At 43.1% G+C, this 25728-nt stretch overlaps 1 protein-coding gene and 1 non-coding gene across 2 annotated transcripts; one reads left to right on the plus strand and one right to left on the minus strand.

Moving 5' to 3' along the window:
- Window positions 1–17184: 17184 nt before the first annotated feature.
- On the minus strand, window positions 17185–17257 carry trnak-cuu (transfer RNA lysine (anticodon CUU)). The gene has a single exon. It is a non-coding gene; the product is annotated as a tRNA-Lys (tRNA).
- Window positions 17258–22441: 5184 nt separating this feature from the next.
- LOC147266269 (uncharacterized) lies at window positions 22442–23074 on the plus strand. Its single transcript, XM_086202351.1, has one exon. The coding sequence runs from the start codon at window positions 22442–22444 to the stop codon at window positions 23072–23074; it is 633 nt and encodes a 210-aa protein (XP_086058477.1).
- The last annotated feature ends 2654 nt before the right edge of the window (window positions 23075–25728 follow it).

Consider the following 25728-nt stretch of genomic DNA (forward strand, 5'->3'; position numbering starts at 1 on the left):
TGTAGTGATGAATCTATCAAGGAGTACAAATTATTATAATCAGAGAATTTTGAAGTCAAGTTTGAGATCAGTTTGATCCTCTCTCCCTCCCTCTCTCTCTCTCTCCCTCTCTCCCTCTCTCTCTCTCCCCCTCTCTCTCTCTCTCTCTCTCTCTCTCAGGAGCTTTTAAATGAATATTTTAATAAAACGGAACAGGAGACTGAAGAGTGATCACTAAAACCCACAGGCTGAATGGGACATCTTTTAAAAATATTGAACCACTGAGTAAAACCATAGAAGCGCTCCTGTCTAGTCGGTGCTAACAAGTTAGCTGTTGAGTGAGTCCAGCTGTGCTGTCTAGGAATCCTGGTAAAAAGCCTCCACACATCAAACAGCTGGTGTGTTGGTGGATCTGTGGATCCTGCTGGAAGAAGCAGGATGGAGCTCTGAATGGTTCCTGTCTAAAAGAGCTTCTCTGTGCAGCTCCCATCAGCTCCTAAAAACAGGAAACCAGCAGATTCAGTGTTGAACAGTGGCATTAAAATGTTTCAAAAGCTGTCCTGTCCACCATTTGTTGGTGCAAAGACATTTAAAAACACCAGTTGAACATTTTCCAAAGTTTTCTGTGTAGGTTCTCATTCATCCAGGTCATCGTAGATCGAAGCGAAGTAAAATCTGGTCAACTGGACGTAAGTTTACGAACCGTAGTTTAAAACTTACGTCCAGTTGACCAGATTTTACTTCGCTTCGATTTTCCAAAGTTGCTCTCACCTTCTTTCAAACACCTGGAACGATTTCCTCCAAATCAAAAGAAACTGGTGAAAAAACAACAACAAAAAAACTCCTGGAGAATCAAACTCCACCCTCTGCTCCAACTGGACTTGGGACTTCAAATGACCTCCATTAAAAGCCTGCCTGCATCCCCATTCACTGACTGTTGTGCTGTGGGTCTCCTGGACAAACATGGCAGGGATCCTCTAGATCTCCAGCAGTTTAAAAAGAGCAGCTCTTTTAAAATGGGTTCTGGCTCCATTCAGGCTTAGAGAGCTGAGATTAAAATCACACATGAATAAAAGAGGGAACCCAAGAAAACAAGTCAGCGTGAAAGAGGAGCAGATTTTAAAACTCCTCATCATTTCCACCTCCAGGAGTGAAGCCTCCCGGGACCCAAGAGGCTCCAGCTGGCAGAGTTCTCACTCATTTCTCCACCACCTCACTAACCTGAGCTGTAGCATCTGAGAACAAATCAGTGACCCCCTTCAGTCCAGAGCCGACTCCACAAACTCTGCGCCCCACTTTACCCACAGCCAGCCGGCCTCCTCAACACTGCATGACACACGACGACTAAATTGAAGACTGAGGAGTCTCATCAAGAGATCTGTCACATGCGTCTGCTGTGGAGGGTCAATCTGTCCGTCCACATTCAGATCAGTGATGCAGCGACTCTGCTATGATCAAACTACTCAGGATGAAACAGACCAATGTTGACATCAAGTAGCAACTCAGCAGCTGATCAACAGAGTCCTAAGCACCAGTAGAGCCTGTTCATCGTCCCTGGGGGATCTTAAAATTCTTTCTTTGATCTCACCTTGATTTCTCAATGATTTTTTTGTACACACAAATTAGGAGTTGATGGGAGTTGTTGCAGATACCAGTGTCCAAAGTCCAGCTTGAACCCAGTTTGTGCCACTTATTTGTCAAGCTAGCAGAGATTCTTTTCACTGCCAAGCTAAAGTGACTTCTGTCAACAAAGGTAAACATACAAAAGGATATTTCTACTGTCAGTTCAAGATTTTTATCAAACTCCTTTTTCATAGCTTCAACCTTCCTCTTGTGTTAGCTTTCTGTTCCCATCTCTTATGTTAACAGGTCGGTTTTGACCCACGTCTTCAATCAGCTGTCAAATAAACTAAAAACAATTTTCTATCATCCAAGTTGTTTCCCATCTCTTGGTTACCTTCTTAGGCTTCCTTATCATGGAAATATTGATTTGAATATTTTGTTGTGGGCCTCTGGACCTTTTTTAGTCAGTAAACCCTCGATTTCAGTTTAAAAAATTATCAAATGAACCTCAAGAAAATCATAGAAATAAACAAAAGGTTGTTGTGTTTCCTGACCATTACTGAGGGGTGTTAGAACACATCTCTGACATGGATTGGTTTTATTTATTATTCATTTCAATATTATTAACTATTGTAACATCCATGGTGTTATGGGTCAGTTTCCACCCTCATATATTTACTTCAAGAAAAAGACAAAAAAGTCTTTTTTTCAGCAACAGAACTTTAATACAAACACAAAATGAAAAGCAGAACAAGCGAGAACCCAAAATATGGATTTGCAAGGTCAAACAAACAACAACCAGTCAAGCAAATCAAACCAACAGAAACCAACTACTGGTTCAAAACCAGTAAAAAACAAAAACAGAGGAAAAGTCTCTGTGTGTTTAGATGCGTGTGTATGTGTGTGTGTGTCAAAAACTGACACTTTATTTTTTTGACAACATGAGCTCTGTCCTTCACCTGCAAGATTTCAGCAGGCAGGTCAGGTCTAGTTTTCTTCACTGTGCCACCATGATAAGTTTCCTCCTGAGAAGTTCTTGTCCAAGGTCATAGCTGGTATGAGGATATCAGGATGGAATATTGGCAGGACAAGTTGCTCCACATTCACTTTCAGCCAAGTCAGGAGTTGAACCTGGAATCTTCTGAGCTGAAATCAGATGCGTTGTCCATTGTACCACCAGCCCTACAGAGTCTACACATTCAGATGTATGACAGAAAATGTAAATGATATGGCGCCATTTTCTGTTTTTGTGCTGTCTGATTTTCTAAATATAACATTTATTATATATTTATTTATTTATAAATATTTGTAAGACGAAAATAAGAAAGACAACCTGCATCATCACAGTCATGAAGACCTCAACACGGTTGAAGAGAAAGTCTCAGGGTGGATTCTTGTGTTTTGCAGCATCCTTGATGTGTCTGCGTAGAATGCATTGGTGTTGTGGACCCACATCCACCAAGAGTGGAACCAAGAAAAGCAAGTGGAGAATGTTTCTGGAGGAGCTGGGAAATTCCCTGGTCAAGCCACACATCGAGGGAAGGGAACGGATGCCCCGAGACCCAGACGCTGCAGCCTTGCTCAGACAGCTGCAGAGCTCACCCAGCACTCCATCCATGCCATCAGCAACACAGAGAGCAACCACGCCAGCATCCTCCTCAGCAGCCCTGCCTCAACACCAACCAGAACAGCCACAGCCACAACCCACTCAGGCCACCAGATTCCAGAAGAAAGAGGAGTCAGGTCTGCCCAAGCAGTCAGGACAGCAGGACAAACGGATTGTGGTTCAACTGCAAACACACACACACACACACACACACACACACACACACACACACACACACACACACATGCATGTTGTTGCACCAAGAGACTTTTCCTCTGTTTTTGTTTTTTACTGGTTTTGAACCAGTAGTTGGTTTCTGTTGGTTTGATTTGCTTGACTGGTTGTTTTTTGTTTGACCTTTCAAATCCATATTTTGGGTTCTGGCTTGTTCTGCTTTTCATTTTGTGTTTGTATTAAAGTTCTGTTGCTGAAAAAAATACTTTTTTGTCTTTTTCTTGAAGTAAATATATGAGGGTGGAAACTGACCCATAACACCATGGATGTTACAATAGTTAATAATATTAAAATGAAACAATGAATAAAACCAATCCATGTCAGAGATGTGTTCTAACACCCCTCAGTAATGGTCAGGAAACACAACAACCTTTTGTTTATTTCTATGATTTCCTTGAGGTTCATTTGATAATTTTTTAAACTGAAATCGAGGGTTTACTGACTAAAAAAAGGTCCAGAGGCCCACAACAAAATATTCAAATCAATATTTCCATGGATAAGGAAGCCTAACAAGGTAACCAAGAGATGGGAAACAACTTGGATGATAGAAAATTGTTTTTAGTTTATTTGACAGCTGATTGAAGACGTGGGTCAAAACCGACCTGTTAACATCAGAGATGGGAACAGAAAGCTAACACAAGAGGAAGGTTGAAGCTATGAAAAAGGAGTTTGATAAAAATCTTGAACTGACAGTAGAAATATCCTTTTGTGTGTTTACCTTTGTTGACAGAAGTCACTTTAGCTTGGCAGTGAAAAGAATCTCTGCTAGCTTGACAAATAAGTGGCACAAACTGGGTTCAAGCTGGACTTTGGACACTGGTATCTGCAACAACTCCCATCAACTCCTAATTTGTGTGTACAAAAAAATCATTGAGAAATCAAGGTGAGATCAAAGAAAGAATTTTAAGATCCCCCAGGGACGATGAACAGGCTCTACTGGTGCTTAGGACTCTGTTGATCAGCTGCTGAGTTGCTACTTGATGTCAACATTGGTCTGTTTCATCCTGAGTAGTTTGATCATAGCAGAGTCGTTGCATCAATGATCTGAATGTGGACGGACAGATTGACCCTCCACAGCAGACGCATGTGACAGATCTCTTGATGAGACTCCTCAGTCTTCAATTTAGTCGTCGTGTGTCATGCAGTGTTGAGGAGGCCGGCTGGCTGTGGGTAAAGTGGGGCGCAGAGTTTGTGGAGTCGGCTCTGGACTGAAGGGGGTCACTGATTTGTTCTCAGATGCTACAGCTCAGGTTAGCGAGGTGGTGGAGAAATGAGTGAGAGCTCTGCCAGCTTGAGCCTCTTGGGTCCCGGGAGGCTTCACTCCTGGAGGTGGAAATGATGAGGAGTTTTAAAATCTGCTCCTCTTTCACGCTGACTTGTTTTCTTGGGTTCCCTCTTTTATTCATGTGTGATTTTAATCTCAGCTCTCTAAGCCTGAATGGAGCCAGAACCCATTTTAAAAGAGCTGCTCTTTTTAAACTGCTGGAGATCTAGAGGATCCCTGCCATGTTTGTCCAGGAGACCCACAGCACAACAGTCAGTGAATGGGGATGCAGGCAGGCTTTTAATGGAGGTCATTTGAAGTCCCAAGTCCAGTTGGAGCAGAGGGTGGAGTTTGATTCTCCAGGAGTTTTTTTGTTGTTGTTTTTTCACCAGTTTCTTTTGATTTGGAGGAAATCGTTCCAGGTGTTTGAAAGAAGGTGAGAGCAACTTTGGAAAATCGAAGCGAAGTAAAATCTGGTCAACTGGACGTAAGTTTTAAACTACGGTACGTAAACTTATTGTAAACTAAATGATAGAAGCTGTTGAATTTCTGTATCAGAACAAGGAGAAAGGACCCCCAATGAAAGAGTGGTGTGTGTGTGAATGAGAGGACATTGTTCAGTCCACAGACCTGAGCATCGCTGCTCTGACTACCACGTTACCTCCTGGTTATCAGTGTGAAGTCAATGGTGAGGTAGTCAGTTGTTCCTTGTGTTTTATTCCAGAGGCCTGGTAGTTAAATGCTGAATTCAAGAATTTTAATTCTTAACTTGAATTTTCATGCTGTTTTGCTGGAAATGTTTGACAACTTCTTGCATGTTGGTGCCCCATCACACAAAAAAGGTGCAGTTGTGCTCTTTTCACCTCTGACCCACAAACATTCCACCAGTGAACGTCCAGAAATTGAAGCATAAACAGTTCAGCAACAACAAATTCTTCAAATCATCCTCTGAACCGAGAGCCACAGGCTCCTCCCAACATATGCAACACTGCCATTGAACTCTGCTTCAGTGTAACGGTGGTCGAAGGGTCAACATTGAACCTGTTGTATGACTTGAAAATTGTATCAGAGATCTGTGAGCAGGGCTAAATATATGAAAGTGTTGTCATTAACAGGTTGTGAATTTCTGTAGGTCCAAACATATCCTGGAGTCCACCAATGCCAGTTGTGACCTTGTGGGCTCCGGCTCCAGCGCTGTCAGTGAAAAATGACTGACAATCCATTGTCTCCTGGTGAGTCCTGCTGTGTTGGTAGGATGCATCAAATCACTGTGGGAACAAGAGACACAGTGACTGAACTGTAGCCCATCCATCCATCCATCCATCCATCCATCCATTCATTCATTCATCCATCCATCCATCCATCCATCCATCCATCCATCCATCCATCATCCATCCATTCATTCATTCATTCATCCATCCATCCATCCATCCATTCATTCATTCATCCATCCATCCATCCAACCATCCATCCATCCATTCATTCATCCATCCATCCATCCATCCATCATCCATCCATCCATCCATTCATCCATCCATCCATCCATCCATCCATTCATTCATCCATTCCTCCATCCATTTTCTTCCACTTATCCTGTTAAGGGTTGTGGGGTGGGGGGGACCTGTCTCCCCAGCTTTCAGCGTGAAGTGGGTTCACCCTGGAGGGGTCGCCAGTCCATTGCAGGGCCAACACATAAAGACAGACAACCATTCACACTCACAGTCACACCTAGAGTCAGTTTAGAGTATCAATCAGCCTCGTCCTCATTCTCATGTCTTTCCCACTGAAAAACTTTCACACCTGAAGTGTGAAGCATCGATAAAAGTTAATTTGACAGCACAACAGAAAATCCGAGTATATCACTGACATATTCTGTAAAAGAAATGATAGAAGCTGTTGAATTTTTAGAATGAGAAAAAATGTCCCCCAATGAAAGAGTGATGATTCTTTATTTTGATTTTGTTCTTCACTCCTACACAAGAGAGGGAAAATGTCGGCTGGCTAGGAGCAACTGCCTGCTTCAGAATGGGAGGAGCCTCAGGACTTTCCAGTGAGAGCTGCAAACTTCCACCAGCGCCCACTGCCAGCACGTCTTCATGATGGAGCTGAGAAGAACACAACAACACAAGAGCACTTGAGAGGAGCACAACACTTCTTTGCTTCCTTGCCACTCTCATATCTGTCTGTACCATCTGGAGCTGGGGGGAGGAGCTTCACATGTTTTTTCTCTTGTTTTTTCTTCCAAAAGGGAATGACATGACTTACTCTGTATATTAGTGTATGAACTACTGAGAATGTTCATCCCCAGTTTTAAGTTAGAATTAAATGTTAAGTAGAAAATCTTCCCTCTTCAATCCTGTCACTCAGTGATGTAAACTGTTTCAAACAAATTCTACTGTTCAACAGTTCAAGTGTTTCTAATGAAGCTGAATGTGCTCTCTTATACTTTCCTCAATTGTGTTTCTTTCATGTCCTCCTGAGATCAAAGACAGAATTCTAGGTACTGTCAAAGCCCTGATGACATCATCAGGAATTCTGACTTTGATATGGAAACTCTTGCTTTAATTTGAATTTGATCTGACTAATGTTTTAGTTTAGGTTGCATGAGACAGATGCCCCCCCCCCCCCCGTGACCCTTAAAGGATAAGAATAGAAAGTGGATGGAGGGATGGACTTAACACTGAAATCAGCTGATCTGATCCACATTCTAATTTTTCCTTTCCCTCTTTAGGAGTCAGTGAGAATAGTAGTGTATATAATAATGTATATACAACCTTGGAGTATCTTTCCAAAGCTTTGAGTATTTCATCTTGTTTCTACTTGTAGTTTTAGTGTCTGGATCTTTTCTTTTTATATCCTGCTGTCTGCTCTTTGCTTTTGGAGCTTCCTTCAACAACTACCAAGCCTCCTGGGTACTGTAGGAAACATGGTCAAGTTCTTCTTACTTTTGCAGTCACGTCCTGCTCACATTGGTCTGTCTTCATTTTGACTCCTCCCACTGCCACAATGACAAGCCTTTATACACTTGGTGACTGGGGCCCTGGTTGCTGCAGGCCTCACCACCAGCCTGTGGTTGTGAGCAGGGCAGAACAGAACTGACAGTATCTCACATGCAGGACCTGGGTCAGCGCCTGGTGCCAGCTGGGGCACCGCTTTAACCTGGACCCCCTGGAAGATCTTCTCCAGGAACTCGCTTTTTTGGTTCCATCAAGGCCTGTGAGGATGGTGAAAAGTGATCCACCACCAGGCAGCACAGTCAGCTGCAGCCATTTTTTCCCACTAGAATCAAGTATGATAGTGAAAGACTGGTGAGTACTTGCTAACTAACACTTCCTGTTTTTATTGCTATTCTTCCATGAATGTGCTCATGTTGGTTTGTCCCCAACCACAGTTTCAAAGCCATGATGACACCTTTCATCAACAATCAGACATATTTTTTCTCTATTTGGACAAATAAGGTTTCAACTGACACGGCTGGCCAACATCCTGGAGTTAATTCAGCCTGTAGAACCAGGTGCTGGATCCTTCTTTTACTAGGCAGGAACAGGCAGCAGATCCAAGATCAGTAGGTGAAGATGTCTGCTTTGACTGGTAGGAGGAAAGAGAGCAGGAGAGCTGGTCAGAGACAAAGACAGACAATGAAGAAGGAGTGCTGTATTCTGCTAGCACATGCTAGTCACAGTCATCGACAATGAGTCTCAGCAGGTAAAGATTCATCACTGATTTCAGAAGATAATTGGACGTTCACTGGAAGACTATGAATGTTTGTGGGTCAGAGGTGAAAAGAGTACAAGTGCACCTGTTGTGTGTGATGGGGCACCAACATGCAAGAAGTTTTATACATTTTGAGCGAAAAAGCGTGAATCTTCAAGTAAAGAATTAAAATTATTTAAGTAACAATGAGGTCTCTGTAATAAAACAAAAGGGACAACTGACTACCTCACCATTTCCACCCCTCTTTAACAGATTCACATTTCAAAACAATCAGGTTTATTTTGTTCCCTTCTTTTAGCAGAGGATGGTTTTGATCCATCAACCTCTGGGTTCTGAGCCCAGCACGCTTCCTCTGTAAATCCATATTTTGGGTTCTGGCTTGTTCTGCTTTTCATTTTGTGTTTGTATTAAAGTTCTATTGCTGAAAAAAAAATTTTTTGCCTTTTTAAACACACACACACACACACACACACACACTTCCAGTGACTAATCCATATTTTCATCACTTAAACCACCACTGGAGTATTGAAAGAGATTCCACATGTTGGTCAACCAGAGAAGCTTCACCTGGTGACGCTCATCCAACCATGCATGAAGGTCAAGCTGCATTATCTGCTGTGCTCATTAGCAGGGGAATTAGCTGAAATGGTCAGTATCAGTAACAGGGTGACACTTTATCACAGCAGTGGACAAACATCAGCATTCATCACACAGCAGCTCCTCTGATCAACAGAACAAGCTGAAGTATTCTGGAGAATGAGGCCATGGTTCCCTCTACCTCTCACATGCTAAGCTAGCACTCTACCATTGGAGCTAATTCCCCTGCTAATGAGCACTGCAAATAATGCAGCTTGACCTTCAGATTTGAGGGAAGAAAACCTTGAAACATTCATTCATCTTCTTCCACTTATTCCTGTTCAGAGTCTCGGGGGGCTGGAGCCTATCCCAGTGTCTACGGGCAAAAGGCAGCGTTCACCCTGGACCAGTCACCAGTCCATCACAGGGACAACATACAGGGACAAACAACCATTCACACTCACATTCATACCTACAGTCAATTTAGAGAATCCAATCAGCCTTGTCCCCAAATTGAATGTCTTTAGACTGTGGGAGGAAGCCAGAGTACCAGAGAGAACCCACGCAGGCACAGGGAGAACTTGCAGACACTACACAAGAAGATACTGCGCCCGAGCCGGTACTCGAACCCACAACTTTCTTGGTGTGAGGCCACAGTGCTAACCACTGCACCACCCTGCAGCCCCCTTGAAACATGATGATGTTATTATTTATGTCTTTAATGCACCCAAACCTTTATTTTTCTGGGGTTTTGAGTGGTTCTGGGTCATGAATCAAAATTTGAATTGGACAAAAATTTCATGCAGGGTCACTGGGGCCACACGTTACATGTTCTCAACAGATTGAAACTGTAGAGTGTGTGACATGTGGTGTGTTTGTCAAGTTCATCAAGGAAAGTAAACATGAGAAGGTCTAGATTCACCTCCATCTTTGGAGGTTGTTGAATTTCCTCCTGAGGACCGTCAGGCTGTTTCCTTACTTTGCTGTGACACAACAGCAGACAGCAACAAGGACTGCTGTAGTGCACTTGGTAAAATCACCATCTGTAGACTGGACCAATATGCTGATGTGATCCTTTGATTAGTTTCGGCGGATCAGTCAGAGATCAAAGACTGAAGCAGGAGATCAATGCTCAGAATTCAGAGATCAAAGACTCCTGGAGCGTTGCCCTCTCTTGTCTTTGGGCCTGGATGTTAATGAATGTTTTACACATTTCTTTTTAAGAAAAAACTTGCATGACATTTCAAGGAATTTTTCCTGCCAATATAGGACAACACCCACTCACAAACCAGTGCTGGACAAGTTCCTTCAAAGCTGTAATGCCTTATTTCTTACTTGTTACTGTCATTGTAAAATAATTGGTTCCATTACGATTGTGTCTGCCAGCGCTTGGTGACTGTACAGGAGGTCTGTGGACCGCAGGGCCACAACAAGCCCATTTCCTCAACTCTCCATTTAGTACAGAGGTCCCCAAGTATGGACCAGTGAGGATAAATGTGATAGTGGAGTAGTCTGTTTGTTCTTCAATTGGTCCAACTTGATGGTGAGTCTCCTTTTATCAAGAATTACTGAATGCTTGTGTTATTTATGGCATTGTAAACACTTTATAAACCCTTCATTCAGAGCTGTAAAGAACCTTTAACCTCATATCCCAGACATCAAAGTGGGCCACTAACCGGTGAGATGAAGCTATGCTATGCTGCTACATTCTGAAGAGGTAAAGTAGCAGGTTCTGAGAGTGATGGCTAACCTGGATGTGTTCATCTCCTACTTTAATATCAGCGTCCCAACTTGGAGCTCTGACCACCTCCAGCTTTTTGTTCCTGTTTCTGCTTCAGTCAACAGGGAACTCAAACCTGCAATAGAATCATCAACAACAATGGAATAGAAAACAGAGGAAGACAAAAAATCACAAACTTACAAAGCTGAGAAATGTTCATGAAGAATAAATGCACACATTATGATTGAGGCCAGAAAGTAAAACTCCACACCAAATGTGTTTTGACATGTAGGGATAATGAACTTGAATGTGTTGAAATAGCAGATGAATGAATCCACTATCACAAGATGGCGTCACAGATCCTGATGCTCTGTGCAGGAAACACCAAGCAAAACATGACTAAAAAGCTCCTGTTGTTCCCTCCATGAAAAACTGTGGCACTGATGAGAAGAAGGATCCAAGCGTCCTCTGAGGATCCATCGCCTCACCATTCGGTAGAAGGATGATAGGGTCGGCACCAGGAGAAACCCTTGTGTCTCTGATGCAGGGAAGATGGAGCACTGAAGAGGCCACATTGTGGCGTCCTGAAGAGGACATTTGGTGGAGCCTGAGACAGCAAACATCACGTCGCCCTTCATCAGAAGAACCACAGCACTTCAGTCATGTGACTGAAGTCATCCATTCATGTCAGTGATGTCACTTGGCAGGACTGTCATTGCCGTCACATTCTAGAAAAGACTCCAGACTCCACATGTGGCTCCCATGATAACTGATGGACCTCTGGTTGGAGGCTGGACGATGATGTTCTGACTTTAAAATCAATCACACAATGAAAGCTGCCACAGCTGGTTTAAGAGAGAGAACACACTAAGAGATTTGAAACCAGTAAAATATGCTTTTCTGTGTGCAAACTAGTGAGGGGCATGGAAGGATATTTTACCACCAATACAGAACCCAAACTTTAGTCATGTGATGAGATGGCGACTGTGAAGAGTGATTATGAAATTAATGGACAAAATGTGAATTGAAAGAAAATACATTAAAAAATACTAAATAAACAAATAAATAAAAAAAGGAGCACAAATGACATTTTTCTGCACAAATTTACTGGTATTAGACTGCATTTTTGGTTCATGAGTAGATGAAAGAGTATCACATATATATTATATACATGTGATACATGCACGTGGCTTTGGACAAAAGCTTAAAGAAATTGTAGAATTATTTAAATTTACCAAGTGGACTTTTTCAGGTTTCTTGAAGATGCTTCAGCTCTCATCCAAGAGGCGTCTTCAGTTTTCTTCACTGATGGGAGGATTTATAGCTCTGTGGGGGCGGGACCTTCTACAGAGGTGATTGACACATGTGAGCTCTGGGTGTCAGAGTTGTTTTGGTCAGGTTGTGAAAGGGAAGTTGACTCAACTGGTATCTGTGTCAGTTAAAAGCCTCACAGTAATTCCATAATGTAGGAGTAGAAACCAGAGTCGCTCACGACGAGGATGGGATTCAAACCCACGCGTGCAGAGCACAATGGATTAGCAGTCCATCGCCTCAACCACTCGGCCACCTCGTCTGCTGACAGCAACCCTGAGCTTTTAAACAGCTGAACTCTTTGGAGCCTATTTTTCAGAAATGGACCCAGCAGGAGCCACTGAACACAACTCTGACATAATCAGGCTTCTTCCCAGCAGCATCGTGCTACAGAGGGCAGAATACAGACCATCGATACATCATCAGAGTGAACACCAGCTGATGTTTACAAGTTTAATTCACCTTTTACTACAAAATGACATCCAAGCTCAGATTATCTTGTCCTGATTGAACAAGTAAATGTTTAAGAAGATGAGAGCACCAGACTTTTTCATCCAAGGAAACAAGCATCCTATCACTGTCCTATGCAGAGTTTCTTTAAAAAAAAAAATTGAGACAACCTCAAGATTTTCTTTTCCTCTTGTTGGATTTTGCCACAGAGAATCAGAGACAATCAAAAGCTTGTTGGACTTTAACGTTGGAGGACTGAACAAGTCATGACATCATCAGTTTTACCTTCACAGGTGCTTCATTTACTTTACTTTCAATTTTACAGAGGTAGAACCTGAAATCAAAGCTGTCCATCAAAAGAAGTGAAAGCTTCCCAGGCTGTGATGTTCTTGTCTACAAACTCTGTCTTGTATGGAGCTTCAATCTTTAATAAAAAGAATAAAAAGAAGATAACACTTGTTGTGATTTGGCGCTTTAAAAATAAAACTTACGACTTACATGGAAACTGTCTGGGGGGGGGGTGGAGCCTCCATCAGGTATGTGTTTGATGTCTGAATTCTGTCTCTGATGTCTGAATTCTGTCTTTGATCTCTGGGTTCTGAGCATTGATCTCCTGCTTCAGTCTTTGATCTCTGACTGATCCTAAACTAATCAAAGGATCACATCAGCATATTGGTTCAGTCTACAGATGGTGATTTTACCTATTTGAAGCCTTATTTTGTGTTTGATGGACATTTTTATAATCATTAATGACTTTTTGACTGAACATCCTGGACAATGTGGTGCCTGATGAGGAGACAACTTGGGTACAAAGTTGAAGAGGAGGGTTTTTGGAGAGGGGATATTTTTGCAGTGTTCCAAGTCAATAATAACTGTGGCAAAATGTCATCGTTTTTCAAAATGTCCTCACGAAGATGGTTTGAAATTCTGTCTCTCCCTCATCCTCAGCTGCTGCAGCACTTTAAAGAAAACCTTTGACTCGTGGATCTAACAAAGATCAGATGTTGTCTCCTCCAGAACATCAACACTTTAACGTTGTTGGCAGGACTCCAACCTGAGCAGGGAGACCCCAATGGATTTCTAGTCCATCGCCTTCACCACTCGGCCACAACAACCACATTCACACACACATTTGTAAAAGATTCACATTTACACAATTCTTTAAAATTGTGTCACAAGCCCATTTGTGTGAGGTCCTATTTTCTCTTTTTCAGCATTCCTTTGCTTCCAACGTGAACGTGACAGACCATTTTATACCAAAGACAGGCTGTGTGTGTGTGTGTGTGTGTGTGTGTGTGTGTGTGTGTGTGTGTGCGTGTGTGTGTGTCCCTACTGACTGGAAACTGAATAATAACCAGACTAACTTTTGTTATTGACCAAGTCTGGGTGACTCACTAAATTCATAACTGAAGTGATTATTTAATTAATAAACAAAACATTTGTCCAAAAGTCATGATCAAATTCATGTAAAATCTGAGCAACGAGGGTTTGAAAATGTTCAAATGAGCCAAAACAATGTCCTGGGATCCAACCAGGGACCTTTAGATCCACACCAATCTTCCCTGACCTCTGTTTGTTGTGTGTCTGTCTTCCATCCCCCTGTCCCTTTGTCTTTCTCTCTGCTTGTCTTGCACCCTCATCTTGTTCCCCATCTTTTTGTCATTCTCTCCCTCCTTTCTCTCTGTCTTTTGTCTTTTCTTCTCTATATTTGTCTTCTGCTGTCTGTCCTGTCCTGCTCTCTTTCAACAATCAACCAGTCAAAGCAGACGTCCGGTTAAAAAAAATTATCATAAAAGAACTCTTGATTTGATTTGGCTTGAGACATGAAGAAGATAGCATTTTTTTTACTCTTAATTTTAGAAGCATTTACAGATTCATGAAAAGATCATCAATCAGTGTAGTATTTCAGACAGACTTCTGGTCCGTGAGGATGAGGAATCCAGCACAGATCCACAGAACTCCAACTGCCATCTTTGATGATTCCTTTACAGTCTGTAGGGTGGAGAGATCCTCCTGAGTCTGGCTTTGAATGTTATTCTGTGGATGTGTTAACCCTGTCATGGACTGGTGACCTGTCCAGGGTGAACACGGCCTGTCGCCCAAAAGCTGCTTGGATAGGCTCCACCCCCTCCATGACCCTGAACAGGATAAGCAGAAGAAAATGGATAGAAGTCATGACACATTGAACAGTTCTACAGGACCATTTTTGATGAATGTCTGAATCACACAAGCCTTTTTTGTTTGTCTTCTTCCCAGTTGCCTCAACATTGTGTGAGCCAATAATTCCACATCTGTACCAGACACACCTCTTGTTGGTGGGTTTATGGATCTTTCTGTTCTAACAGTGTCTTTTATCTTGCTTTTATCTTTTATCTTTTGGATCTTTTCTTTATATCTGCATTCTGTGGTGCACGGTGGCTCTGGAAGAGCGCTCTATCTAACTATTTTAACTGGAACCCCCCCCCCCTTCAACGAAAATAAAAGATTCTGATTCTGATTCTGACACACACACACACACACACACACACACACACACACACACACACACACACACACGTGTATAAACATGATGTTCCGAATGTTTCACTGTCTGTGGTTGTCCATCTTTCCTTGCCTCTTCACTGTCATTGTCAGAACTCTGAGCAGTCTTCCTCTCTAGGTGATGTCTCTGAGTGATGATGATTGCTGTCTGTTCAACCAGCTTCATTTGTTGATATCTGAGAAGGACTGAAGACAGCAAAGTGTGCTGATTGGCAAACAACCCCACAAAGGTCAAAGGTCACTGCTCTGAGGCAGACCAGTTTACTATAACCAGGGGTGCACATAAGCAGTCCGCATGCGCGAATGGTTAAGGAACCTGGACAAATGCGCTCGGCTTCAAAGGCTTTTATACGCTTTTGCGTACCGACTGCTACCGACCGCGGGCAAAAGCACTTCTCAAAATGTCAAAGAGACAGGCCCCGCTAAGTAATTATTTTCGTGTTTCGTACGCAAAAGCGTATAAAAGCCTTTGAAGCCGAGCGCATTTGTCCAGGTTCCTTACGCATGCGCGCATGCGGACCGCTTATGTGCTCCCCTGACTATAACAGTGGTGACACCATCCACTGCTGGCGCTCTCTTCAGTGCTTCTTGTTTCTGCCCTTTGTGCTTGAGCTCCTAGAGCAGCTGGTCCGGCTCTCCCCCTTTTCTATTCCACTAATTTTTTTTTTTTTATTTTCTATTTTTGTAATTCATCATCAATCTCAGCTCACGGTCGCTACACTCTCGACCTCCTGTGAGCCTTGAATCTCTATCCTGACCAGCAAAGAGAAGCCACCTTTGTGTTGGAGAAGAGCAGCTTAGTCGAGGCAGCCAGCAGCCTGAGACCAGAGGGTAGCGAATCAACGCGCTTCCCTTCTTCATCGAGCGAATGTCAGCGGGAGCCACGGTCGACGAGGTGGAGGCTTTGGAAGCCGTCCTCCCTCCAGTTCATTGGAGAGGCATCGTACATCGATGGGAGAATACAGCTGAGAACGTCAGCCGGTTACATTGGTTTTCACCTATTCAGGCCTGGACTCCTGTCTCACTGCCAAACTCTGCCTGACTCCGTAGAGCTGGTCAGCCTCCACTCAGTCCTCTTCATTTGTTTGGAGGTCACTATCGTTCATCCTACACACCTTTCCACCTGCCTCTTTGCCGTCTACTTGAAGCTCAGATAAATGGAGGCTAATTCATCCCTGCTACTCAATAAGTGCCTTAATTACGCTGCTGGAATTATCACTCTGTCTTAAGTGTTTTCTTAATTGTATTAAATCCTCTTTAATTTAATTTAATTTATTTTAATTTAATTTCCAAGAAGTGTTCCAACTCATTCATGCATGCAAGCCACTGATCAACAAGGACTCATTGATGAGCTTAAACCTGAGACTGATCGTTTCTCATTGGACGAGACAAAAATGCAACGAGTGGAGCCCCGAGTAACAACTGGATAAAACATTCTAAAGATACGCCGTCATCACCAGTTTATCAAGTCATGACACTCTTTTTATATCATCTTTTTATATCATCCAACATCCTCAGGGACTATCATTGAAGAAGCTCTATTTAATATAAGATGCATAAAATCACACCACATTAAGCAGGCTAATGAAAAATAAATCAAATGTAAAAATGCTTTATTTTAAGATCTAGAATATCTTGTGAATATCTGGAGCTTAATTCCAGCAGCAGACCTCCTCTGGTGATGGAATTTATATTTGACATGTTTACCATTAAATGAGACACATTTGCAGTCCATTGAAATCTACTTGTGTTCATGGTGAGTTGATTTCTAAAGATGAGCTGACAGAATCTACGTTTAGGTAGGAACCACCATATCCAGGGGTCTGGACCTTTTTGTCGTCAGAGCCATCAAAGTAGCAGACGAAGCTAGCAGACATTAGCATTGAGAAGAAACTGATACCTGGAGCCTACTTTTGGGTCTGGTCAAGTGATAACAAACTAATATGACATTGTTGTCAGACTGACGCCTGCTCCACACTGACCAAACACTGCCTTATGGCATTATGGGAACTTTCTGCTTGGCTCGTGTCCATCAATACACACAAAGAAATTTCTCCAGAGTCAGTACGGACAGTGGATACAATTGAGTACATAGTGGTTTTTCATTCTGAGTCAGGTGCAGCTGCAGTCACAGCCTGTGTTCATGTTGTTTATTCATTGATTCTTCTTACAATTCACAATCACAGCTGCAGAAAGTGAGAGGACAAGCAGTGATGTTTAAGTGAACGCCCAACGTGGGGCTTGAACCCACGACCCTGAGATTAAGAGTCTCATGCTCTACCAACTGAGCTAGTCAGGCTACATCTGAGTAGCTTCAATAGCATGAAGTGATCAGAGTGAGAGACGTTTGCTGCACACAAGCAATTCATCAGACTCACAGTCACATGAGCAATCACATGATTAATGAATGACAACAAACACACCTTCATCTTTGACAAAACAGTAAAATAAAAGGTGTATCACAGATGAGACACCAGTGGTAAAAACACTAAAGTGCTGTCAAGGAGAAACAGGATACGACCAAACACACACACAAGTTACAGAGAGAGAACTCTCCCAGAAGGAACCACTCAAAGGAGAACCATAGACATCATCAGGCTGTATGACCTCATCAATATGAGACAGGTGGATAGGAAACAAGCTCAGAGATGTCAGAAACATGAGATCCAAGTGGTGAGAAAGCTTCAACTGGTGAGGTTCCAGAACCAAGAGCGAGGTGGAGCCTGCATCACCTACTGGGAGCTTTTTGTCAAAGGTTCAACTTTGATTTGAATGCTTTTCGAGAGACAACGTGCAGGGAGGGAATTTGGTGATGAAGAACAAGTTCCTCTCAGCTTTAAATGGAGTTTTCCAGGAGTCAAAGAGACACTCCTCTGATCCGTTGTCAGATGTGTTCTCATTGCACCACAGCCCTACAGGTTGAGGGTTCTGATCCTAGTCAGACACATTCACTATGATGCTGCTGAGCCTGAAGGGAGGATGAATAAAGGAATGTCTGAGAGAGCTTCAACAGACAAACTGTCCAGTTTAACAACAAATACTAGTCAGTATTCATGTTGCTGCCGTGACCCGGATTTAAACCAGGGTTGCTGCAGCCACAACACAGACTACTGCCCACTATAGGATCATGGCCTCCTGGAGGCTGAGGTTTGAGCTTCTATGTCTTTGTCTCATTGAGAGATCAAAGACAATTTGTGTCCACAAAGAAATCATTGAGGAATCAAAGTGAGATCAAAGAAAGAATTCTAAGATCAAACACAAAACTCAAGATTCAAAGATTAAAGATTCAAAGTGTTTGTTGTCATATGTACAGTATAGAAACGTATATTCCTTATGCTAGGAATATAAAAATAAATTACTTTTTTTTGGATAAATTTCCAATAAACAATGACAGTAGAGAAGTGAGGAAACAGTGCAATTAAACAGTACTGTGCCAAATATTTGAGTATTGCAAAAACAAAAATTGTTCACGTGTAGGCAGAGTTCAAGTAGGGTCCTGAGGTAGTTTTGTTAGGAGTTTAGGAGTCTGATTGCAGAGGGAAAGAAAGACTTCTTTCGTCTTGTGGTTCTGCATTTCTCACTTCTGTCCCTCCGGCCTGAGGGTAGAAGTGTGAACAGACGTGTTGGGGTGGGTGGGGTCCTTCAAGATGGAGGCAGCTCTGCTGTGGACTGTGGTGGTCGATGCTCTGCAGGGGGGGCAGTGGAGTCCTGGTGGTCTCCTCAGCAGTCTCCACCACTCTCTGCAGGCGTTTGCGGTCCATAGCAGCAGCACTGCCGTACCACGCTGTGATGCAGCTGCTCAGATGCTCTCAGTGATGCAGCTGTAGAAGTTGCTGAGGATCTTAGGCGACATGTCAAATTTCCTCAGCCTCCAAAGGAAGTACAGCCACTGTTGTGCCTTCTTCACCAGCTGTGTGGAGTTAAGTGTCCAGGTGAGGTCCTGGCTGATGTGGACACCCAGGTATTTGAAGCTGCACACCCTCTCCACTTCAAGCTCCTGGATGAACAGTGGCTGCTGAGGTCTCCTCTCCTTCCTCATGTCCACAATCACCTCCTTAGTCTTGACTTGTCAGAGCAGGAAATAAACCACTGAAACTGATAGGGAAGCACCAGACAGGCTTGTGTGAGGGATGTCAGGAAGAGGAGCAGGTGGAGCAGGGATATCTGAGGTGGCAGTAGGGGACACAGGTGAGGGATGAGGAGTTTAATGATAGACATGATGGTCGAATATTGTAGTAGATCTGGTTAGGATCGGAAGAAGACTGGAAGTGACTGTTTGGTCCACACTCTGGAACAGAAGGTGGCGGGAATGGGCAAATAAGCTGGATGCCAACCGAAGAAGAAGAAGAAGGAGAGGAAGATGAAGAAACATAAGAAAGCGGGACATTTTCAAAAAAGGAAAGAAGGAGAAGTCCGTGAACCCCCGATCTCGGTCTGTGTTTCCTGAAGGCTGAGTGGCGCCAGTAGAGCCGCAACATGTGCGCCACGCAGCTTCTGCGGGTGTCTGTCCAGGAGCGGATCCTCGCCGCCGCTGAAGACTTCCTGCTGCAGCTGGGAGAAGGAGACTCAGCGGCTGGAGTCCCGGTGCTGAGAGCGCTGCTCACCAAGCGGCTGGCTGCGGCCGCGGAGCAGATCGTGGCTCTGCTGGAGGAAACCGTGGTGGAGTACGAGCGGGAGAACCGCCGGCGGAGGTTGCTGCTCGATGCCGTGCTGAAGCCCCGAGTCAGGCTCTACAGAGCAGGTGAGTCCCCGCCAGGGACCTGCTGGGCCCCGAATTCAGCCCAGGAAGTGGAGCTGCAGCAGGGCCGGTTCTAGACAGGCATATGTAAGGGGGCAGACAGAAATGGGAAGGGGGCACATGGTGGTGATGGAGGTTGGAAAGAGTGTGGTGGGGTGGAGGGGTGGGGGTGTTAGGTGGTTCTCTGGATAACTGATTTTGTCATGTAACTGGATTGCTCTTTATCAGACCTTTACCCTAAGACCGGTCCAACTTGGTCCCACTTGTCCCACATGAAGGTTAAAGCCCAGTTCACAAGATTTTAGGCGTCGGCGACTTTCCTCCCCCAAATCAAGGTGAGGCACTAACCTCCGCCGCGACAAAAGTAATGAGGTGTGAACAGCTCAAAGACAGTGGACTGTGAGGTCGCATGCGACATCTGCGAAAAAACTGGACATTCTAGCACTGCTAGATATCAGGACTAATCACAGTGACGTAAACGGAGCTGCAGACACTGGAGGTACGTGAACCCAGATGAAAAGAGCTCTGGCAGTGGGGGAGTCACGCATAGAAAACAACAACAACAAAAATGACGAGAGGCATGGATTCTATGGGGTTTGTGATATCCTTGGACACAGGAAAAAGAAAACTAAAAAAAAAAATTCTTCCTCAGATGACACCAACTAAATCTTGACATCTACCTTCACTGGATGGCCTGTATCAAACATATTCAAACCCAACAATAACACTTGTCACTATTGCCAATATCAACAAAACAAAAAGGGTAGGCCAAGTTATTCGAGAAAAATTCCTTCACCAAGTCTTGAAAAACAAAACTGATAAATAGAAAATAAATAAAATAAAGAATAAAATAAAACATCCATCCAGATCTTGACAACCAACAACATAAAATTTATCTTCATTGGATGGTCTAATTCATAGATTAATTTGCAAAATAAAGTAATAAAATAAGACCTCTCAATAAAGCCAATATCAACAAAACTAAAAAGGGTGGGCATTGTATTAAATCTCTTTTTCTGTCTTTTCGTCTCATTTTAAGCTTGTTTGTTTTGCAAGCACCTGAACAGCTCCACTCTCCTTTCTCATCAATCCATTCTACAACAACAGTCTCCTGTTTCCCTTTGCAGAACTCTATCAAATCCTCCATATCCAAGTCATTTGTGATGGACTTCTCATGGACCAACATCACCTGTTCCTCTTTCTTTTATGGAACATGGTGCGATTGTAGGGGGTTAGGAGCCGTGACAAAGTAGAGAAGGAACTCTCCCAAGATGCTGAAGACGCATCAGTGACAGGGCACGGACTCAGGAGGGAAAGAGTGAGAAGAGGTGTAACCTCTCATCTCATTGGTGCCTTTTCCAGTGGATTTTTCAGTTACTGTAGTAACTCTTGTTCATACTCAGTTTGTGGGGAATCTGTTATTTTCTTAAGGGAGAGAGAGAAAGAGAATCTTCATATTCTGAGTGCAACTGAACGCAGCAGAAGTCAGTGTTGGTGCTGAAACCTGACAGGCTCCATCTTGGGTCGTTTGCATCCAAACAGTGATTGGAAGTTGACGGAGGGTAGTGGAGCTGGGAGGGGTGTGTGTGTGTGTGTGTGTGTGTGTGTGCGCGCTGTGCAGCCTAAGAAGATACACACACACACACACACACACACACACACACACACACACACACACACACACACACAGCTGAGTGACAGAGAGATGAGAGGAAGCTGATACTGGATCACTCACATTTTTCAGCTACTTTAGATAATTTTGTCAACTCTTAAAGTAGTAATTTTGTGCACACACTTCAGCAGTGTCTCTGTCTCCAGGACCACAGCTGTACTAGTTTGTTTTCTTATGTGTGTGTCTTTAAAAAAACTTTCAAAAATTAACATAATAATAATGTAAATAAAGTAAATGTGTACATCAAAATGGATGTTTTGGCAGCTAACTTGAAATTAACAATTACAGAAAAACAAAATATATTAATGATGTTAATTGGTTCATGAATGTAATCTACAAAAAAGCTTTCCTTCACAAGAAAATAAACAGATAAATTAAAAGCAACCTAAAACTATTGGCTTCTTCCCTGTTACACTCCTGATTTAATATAAAGCCTCCAAAGAAATGCATACAACATTATAATTAACACTTCAACATTAAAACACAGTCAGCACACACACACACACACACACACACACACACACACACACACACACACACACACACACACATTTCAGCAGTCTCTCTCTCCTGCAGCAAGTCACATGATATCCAAATGAGTCACGTCAGAATTAACCAATGTTACAGTCGCTTTAGAGAACAAAATACAAAGGCAAAACTCATGCAGACACAAATGAAGCCTTATTTTTTCATTTAAATGCAGTTTCAGTCCAGATCAATGAGTCTTGAGCTGCTAGCTTGTCAGCTAAACACAGAGCATCACAACACTTAGCAGGACCAGAGCAGGAGTCGTTTTGCCGGCTTGAACTGATGTCACTATTGCAGCTCTTTGAGAGCACAAGGAACTCTTTTGCTCAAGACAGAATTTGCTTCAGAAATCGAGGCCAGGACAGGAAGTGACTCATTGCAGCTCAAAAGAGCAAAAAGTAAAGACTGAAAGAGAATCAGAGATCATCAAGAATGTGATGTTATGTCCTTCTGAATCTCAAACAGAAGTCAGTGAGGATGAGCATCCGTTTCAGTGCTCCACATGTAGTACAAGTTTTAGAAACAGAGGGAGTTTGGATGAACACATGAGAAAACACACTGGGGAGAACATGTTCCCATGCTCCGTTTGTGGCAGGAGATTCTCAAAGGGATATTTGACCACACACATGAGAATACACACTGGAGAGAAACCATTCCCCTGCTCAGTTTGTGACACAAGATTCTCAGAAAAGAGATATCTGAAAAGACACATGAGAACACATACGAGAGAGAAACCATTCCCCTGGTCAGTTTGTGGCACAAGATTCTCAGAAAAGAGATATCTGAAAAACCACATGAGAACACACACTGGGGAGAAACCATTCCCCTGCTCCATTTGTGGCAAAACATTCTCAGTTAAGGGACATCTGAAAACACACATGAGCATGCACACTGGGGAGAAACCAGTCACCTGCCCTGTTTGTGGCAAAAGATTCTCACAAAAGGGACAAATAACAAGGCACATGAGAACGCACACTGTGGAGAAACCATTAACCTGCTCAGTTTGTGGCAAAAGATGGTCAGAAAAGGGAAATCTAGAAAAGCACATGAGAACGCACACTGGAGAGAAACCATTTCCCTGCTCAGTTTGTGGTAAAAGATTCTCAGTAAAGGGAAACTGGAAAAGACACATAAGAACACACACTGGGGAGAAAACATTTGTCAAAATGTGGCACTGAAGCTGTGACAAAAGAGTGGGAGACGCAGGTTGAAAGCCAATTAATGAATGTATTTAACAAAAAAAAAAAAAACACACAACGATGAACCAAAAATGGGCCCAGGTGCTTCCAACTAGGAGGAATGAACAGCTCCCCACCCTCCAGATACCTGCTGCAACACCAGAAACATCATGAAAGACATGAGGTTCCACGTGACTTCAGTTCAACCTGTGTTGGGAGCTAACTTGCTGTATGGGCTGAAACCAGGTTACTTTTGGATGCTGCAAAAATACATCCCTGCAATCATTCAAATAATTATCATACAAGAACATACATCAGGTTTGTATTTTCAAAAGCAGGCAGAAAGATTTTAAACACAACTCTGGATTTTACTGGAGGCCAGTGCAGCGAAGCTAAGACTTGGGTGGTGTGGTCTCTCCTCCTAGTTTCTGTCAATACACGTGCAGGTGCATTCTGGACCAGCTGCAGTCTTCAACCACTTGTTGGTGCAGCCTGATAATAAAGAGTTACAATAGTCCAGCCTAGAAGTAACAAATGCATGGACTATTTTTTGAGCAACATCTTGAGACAGAATGTTTGTAATTTCAGATATTTTGTTGATTTAAAAAGGCGGTCCTTGAAATTTGTTTCATGTGGGAACTGAAGGACAAATCCTGACCAAATAGAACTCCCTAGGTTCTTCACTGTGCTGCTGGAGGCCATAGTGATGCCATCCAGAGCAGTGATATCACTCAGTCATGTGCCTTGAAGGGTTTGGGGCCAAGCACAGGAACTTCTGTCTTATCAGAGTTGAACTGTAAAAAGCTATAAGTCATCCGGGCCTTTATGTCTGGAATGCATGCTTGCAGTTTAGATAAATGTTGGCCTTCATCCGGCTTTGTTGATGAATGAATTGAATATCATCTGAGTAACAATGGAAATTTACGGAGTGTTTTTGAATAAAATGACCAAAAGGAAGCGTTGAAGTGTTCAAGTCCCTGTAGCAGGATTTGATGGTCAATTGTGTCAAAGGCAGCACTGAGGTCTCACAGGATGAGTACAGACTGAAAGCCATGATCTGATGAAATTCAAGGTGTCAGTAATTTCTACCAGTGCTGTCTCTGTGCTGGGCTCTAAAACCAGACTGAAACCCTCAAGTAAACTCTTGTTATGGAGGAAGTCACACAGCTGATGAGCAACTGCTTCCTCCAGGATTTTAGAGAGAAAGGAGAGGTTAGATATCAGTCTGTAATTGGCTACAACCTCAGGGTCTAGAGGAGGCTTCTTCAGCAGCGCTTTAATGACAGCTACCTTCAAGGACTGTGGTTCATATCCTGTTCCTAAAGACAGATTCATCAGATTTAATAAAGAGGTGCTCACTGAGGGAAAGACTTCCTTAAGCAGCCTAGTAGGAAACAATCGAAGAGACAGGATGAAGGTTTTGATGAAGTAATCACTGACTTAAGTTCTGAACTGTTAATTTGATAAAAGTGGTCTCAATAAATATCTGGTTTAACAGCAGTTTCTATGTTTACTGAGTTTACAGGTCAATCAGAATCTATTGAGGGCAGCAGCTGATTAGTTTTATACTAATAGTTCACATTTTGTCATCAAAGAAACTGCTAAAGTCGTCTCTACTGAGAGCTGAAGGAATCCAGGGTCTACAGAGTCAGGACTCTGTCAGTTTAGCTCAGTACTGAAAAGAAACCTGGACTGTTTTTATTTTCCTCTGTTAGTGATGAATAATAGGCAGCTCTGTCTTCACTGAGGGCCTTCTTGTATATTTGAAGACGATTCTGCCTCTTGCTTTAGTTGCCTGGTGTTGGAGTGACACCACACAGCTGTTCTCTGGTGTTTAATTATCTTCTTTTAAAGAAGCAATGGAGTCTGGAGTTGCTGGGAGTGAACCTGCAGTTTTACCTACGATGAGGTCAACCTCCAAATGACTCCACTCAGAATCAGGGATCTCTGTAGTAATGAGACATGGCATTGAGTTTAATACTGATGGAATTACTTCCTTAAGACGTGGTCAGACCCACCCTGAGAGTTTGGTGAGAACCCTTGAAGCCTGGGACTTCAGGTCAAACGCTGAGACCATGGCGTGATGGAGAGTTTGATGATTCATCACAACAATCAATCTGATAACTCCTCCCTGCCTGGTCGATCTGAGTCAAACTTCACGTGTTTGATCAACTTCCTGCCCTGGTGACATCACTACTACAGGTGAAGAGTTAGCAACTGCTCTGTTTGATGAAGCTGCGTTCAGGGAATGAGGAAGTTTCCCTTTGTGTCACAGCTTCTCTACTTTGATCCTCTGATCAGTTCACCAAGAAGAGTCTGGAGTCAGGGGCTTGATGAGTAGAGCTGTTCTACCAGGAGGAGGCTGCTCTGATGGAGTCCTGCCATTGAAACAAGACCTTCATACATTTATGGATCCATCACAAATATGAGTCTTCCCAGTCTTTCAGGTGGTAGAATTCAGTCAGCACCAATAACAGGAGAGTCAGAGTTTAGACATCAAAGACAGACATTAAAGTCTCTCTAATAAAACAAAAATACAGAGCAATATATTAAATGTTGAATAACCATAAATGGAAACCCAGTTTTATATTGGGGTGGCACGGTAGTGCAGTGGTTAACACTGTCACCTCACAGCAAGAAGGCTCCACCCCCTC

The sequence above is a fragment of the Aulostomus chinensis genome, chromosome 4 (genome assembly GCF_037954235.1).
Source record: "Aulostomus chinensis isolate RoL2024-O1b breed Wild chromosome 4, RoL_Achi_v1.0, whole genome shotgun sequence".
NCBI lineage: Eukaryota > Metazoa > Chordata > Actinopteri > Syngnathiformes > Aulostomidae > Aulostomus > Aulostomus chinensis.

Bases quoted from the DNA above. Each gene is read 5' to 3' on its own strand.
- LOC147266269 (XM_086202351.1), top strand. From the start codon at position 22,442: ATGAGAAAACACACTGGGGAGAACATGTTCCCATGCTCCGTTTGTGGC.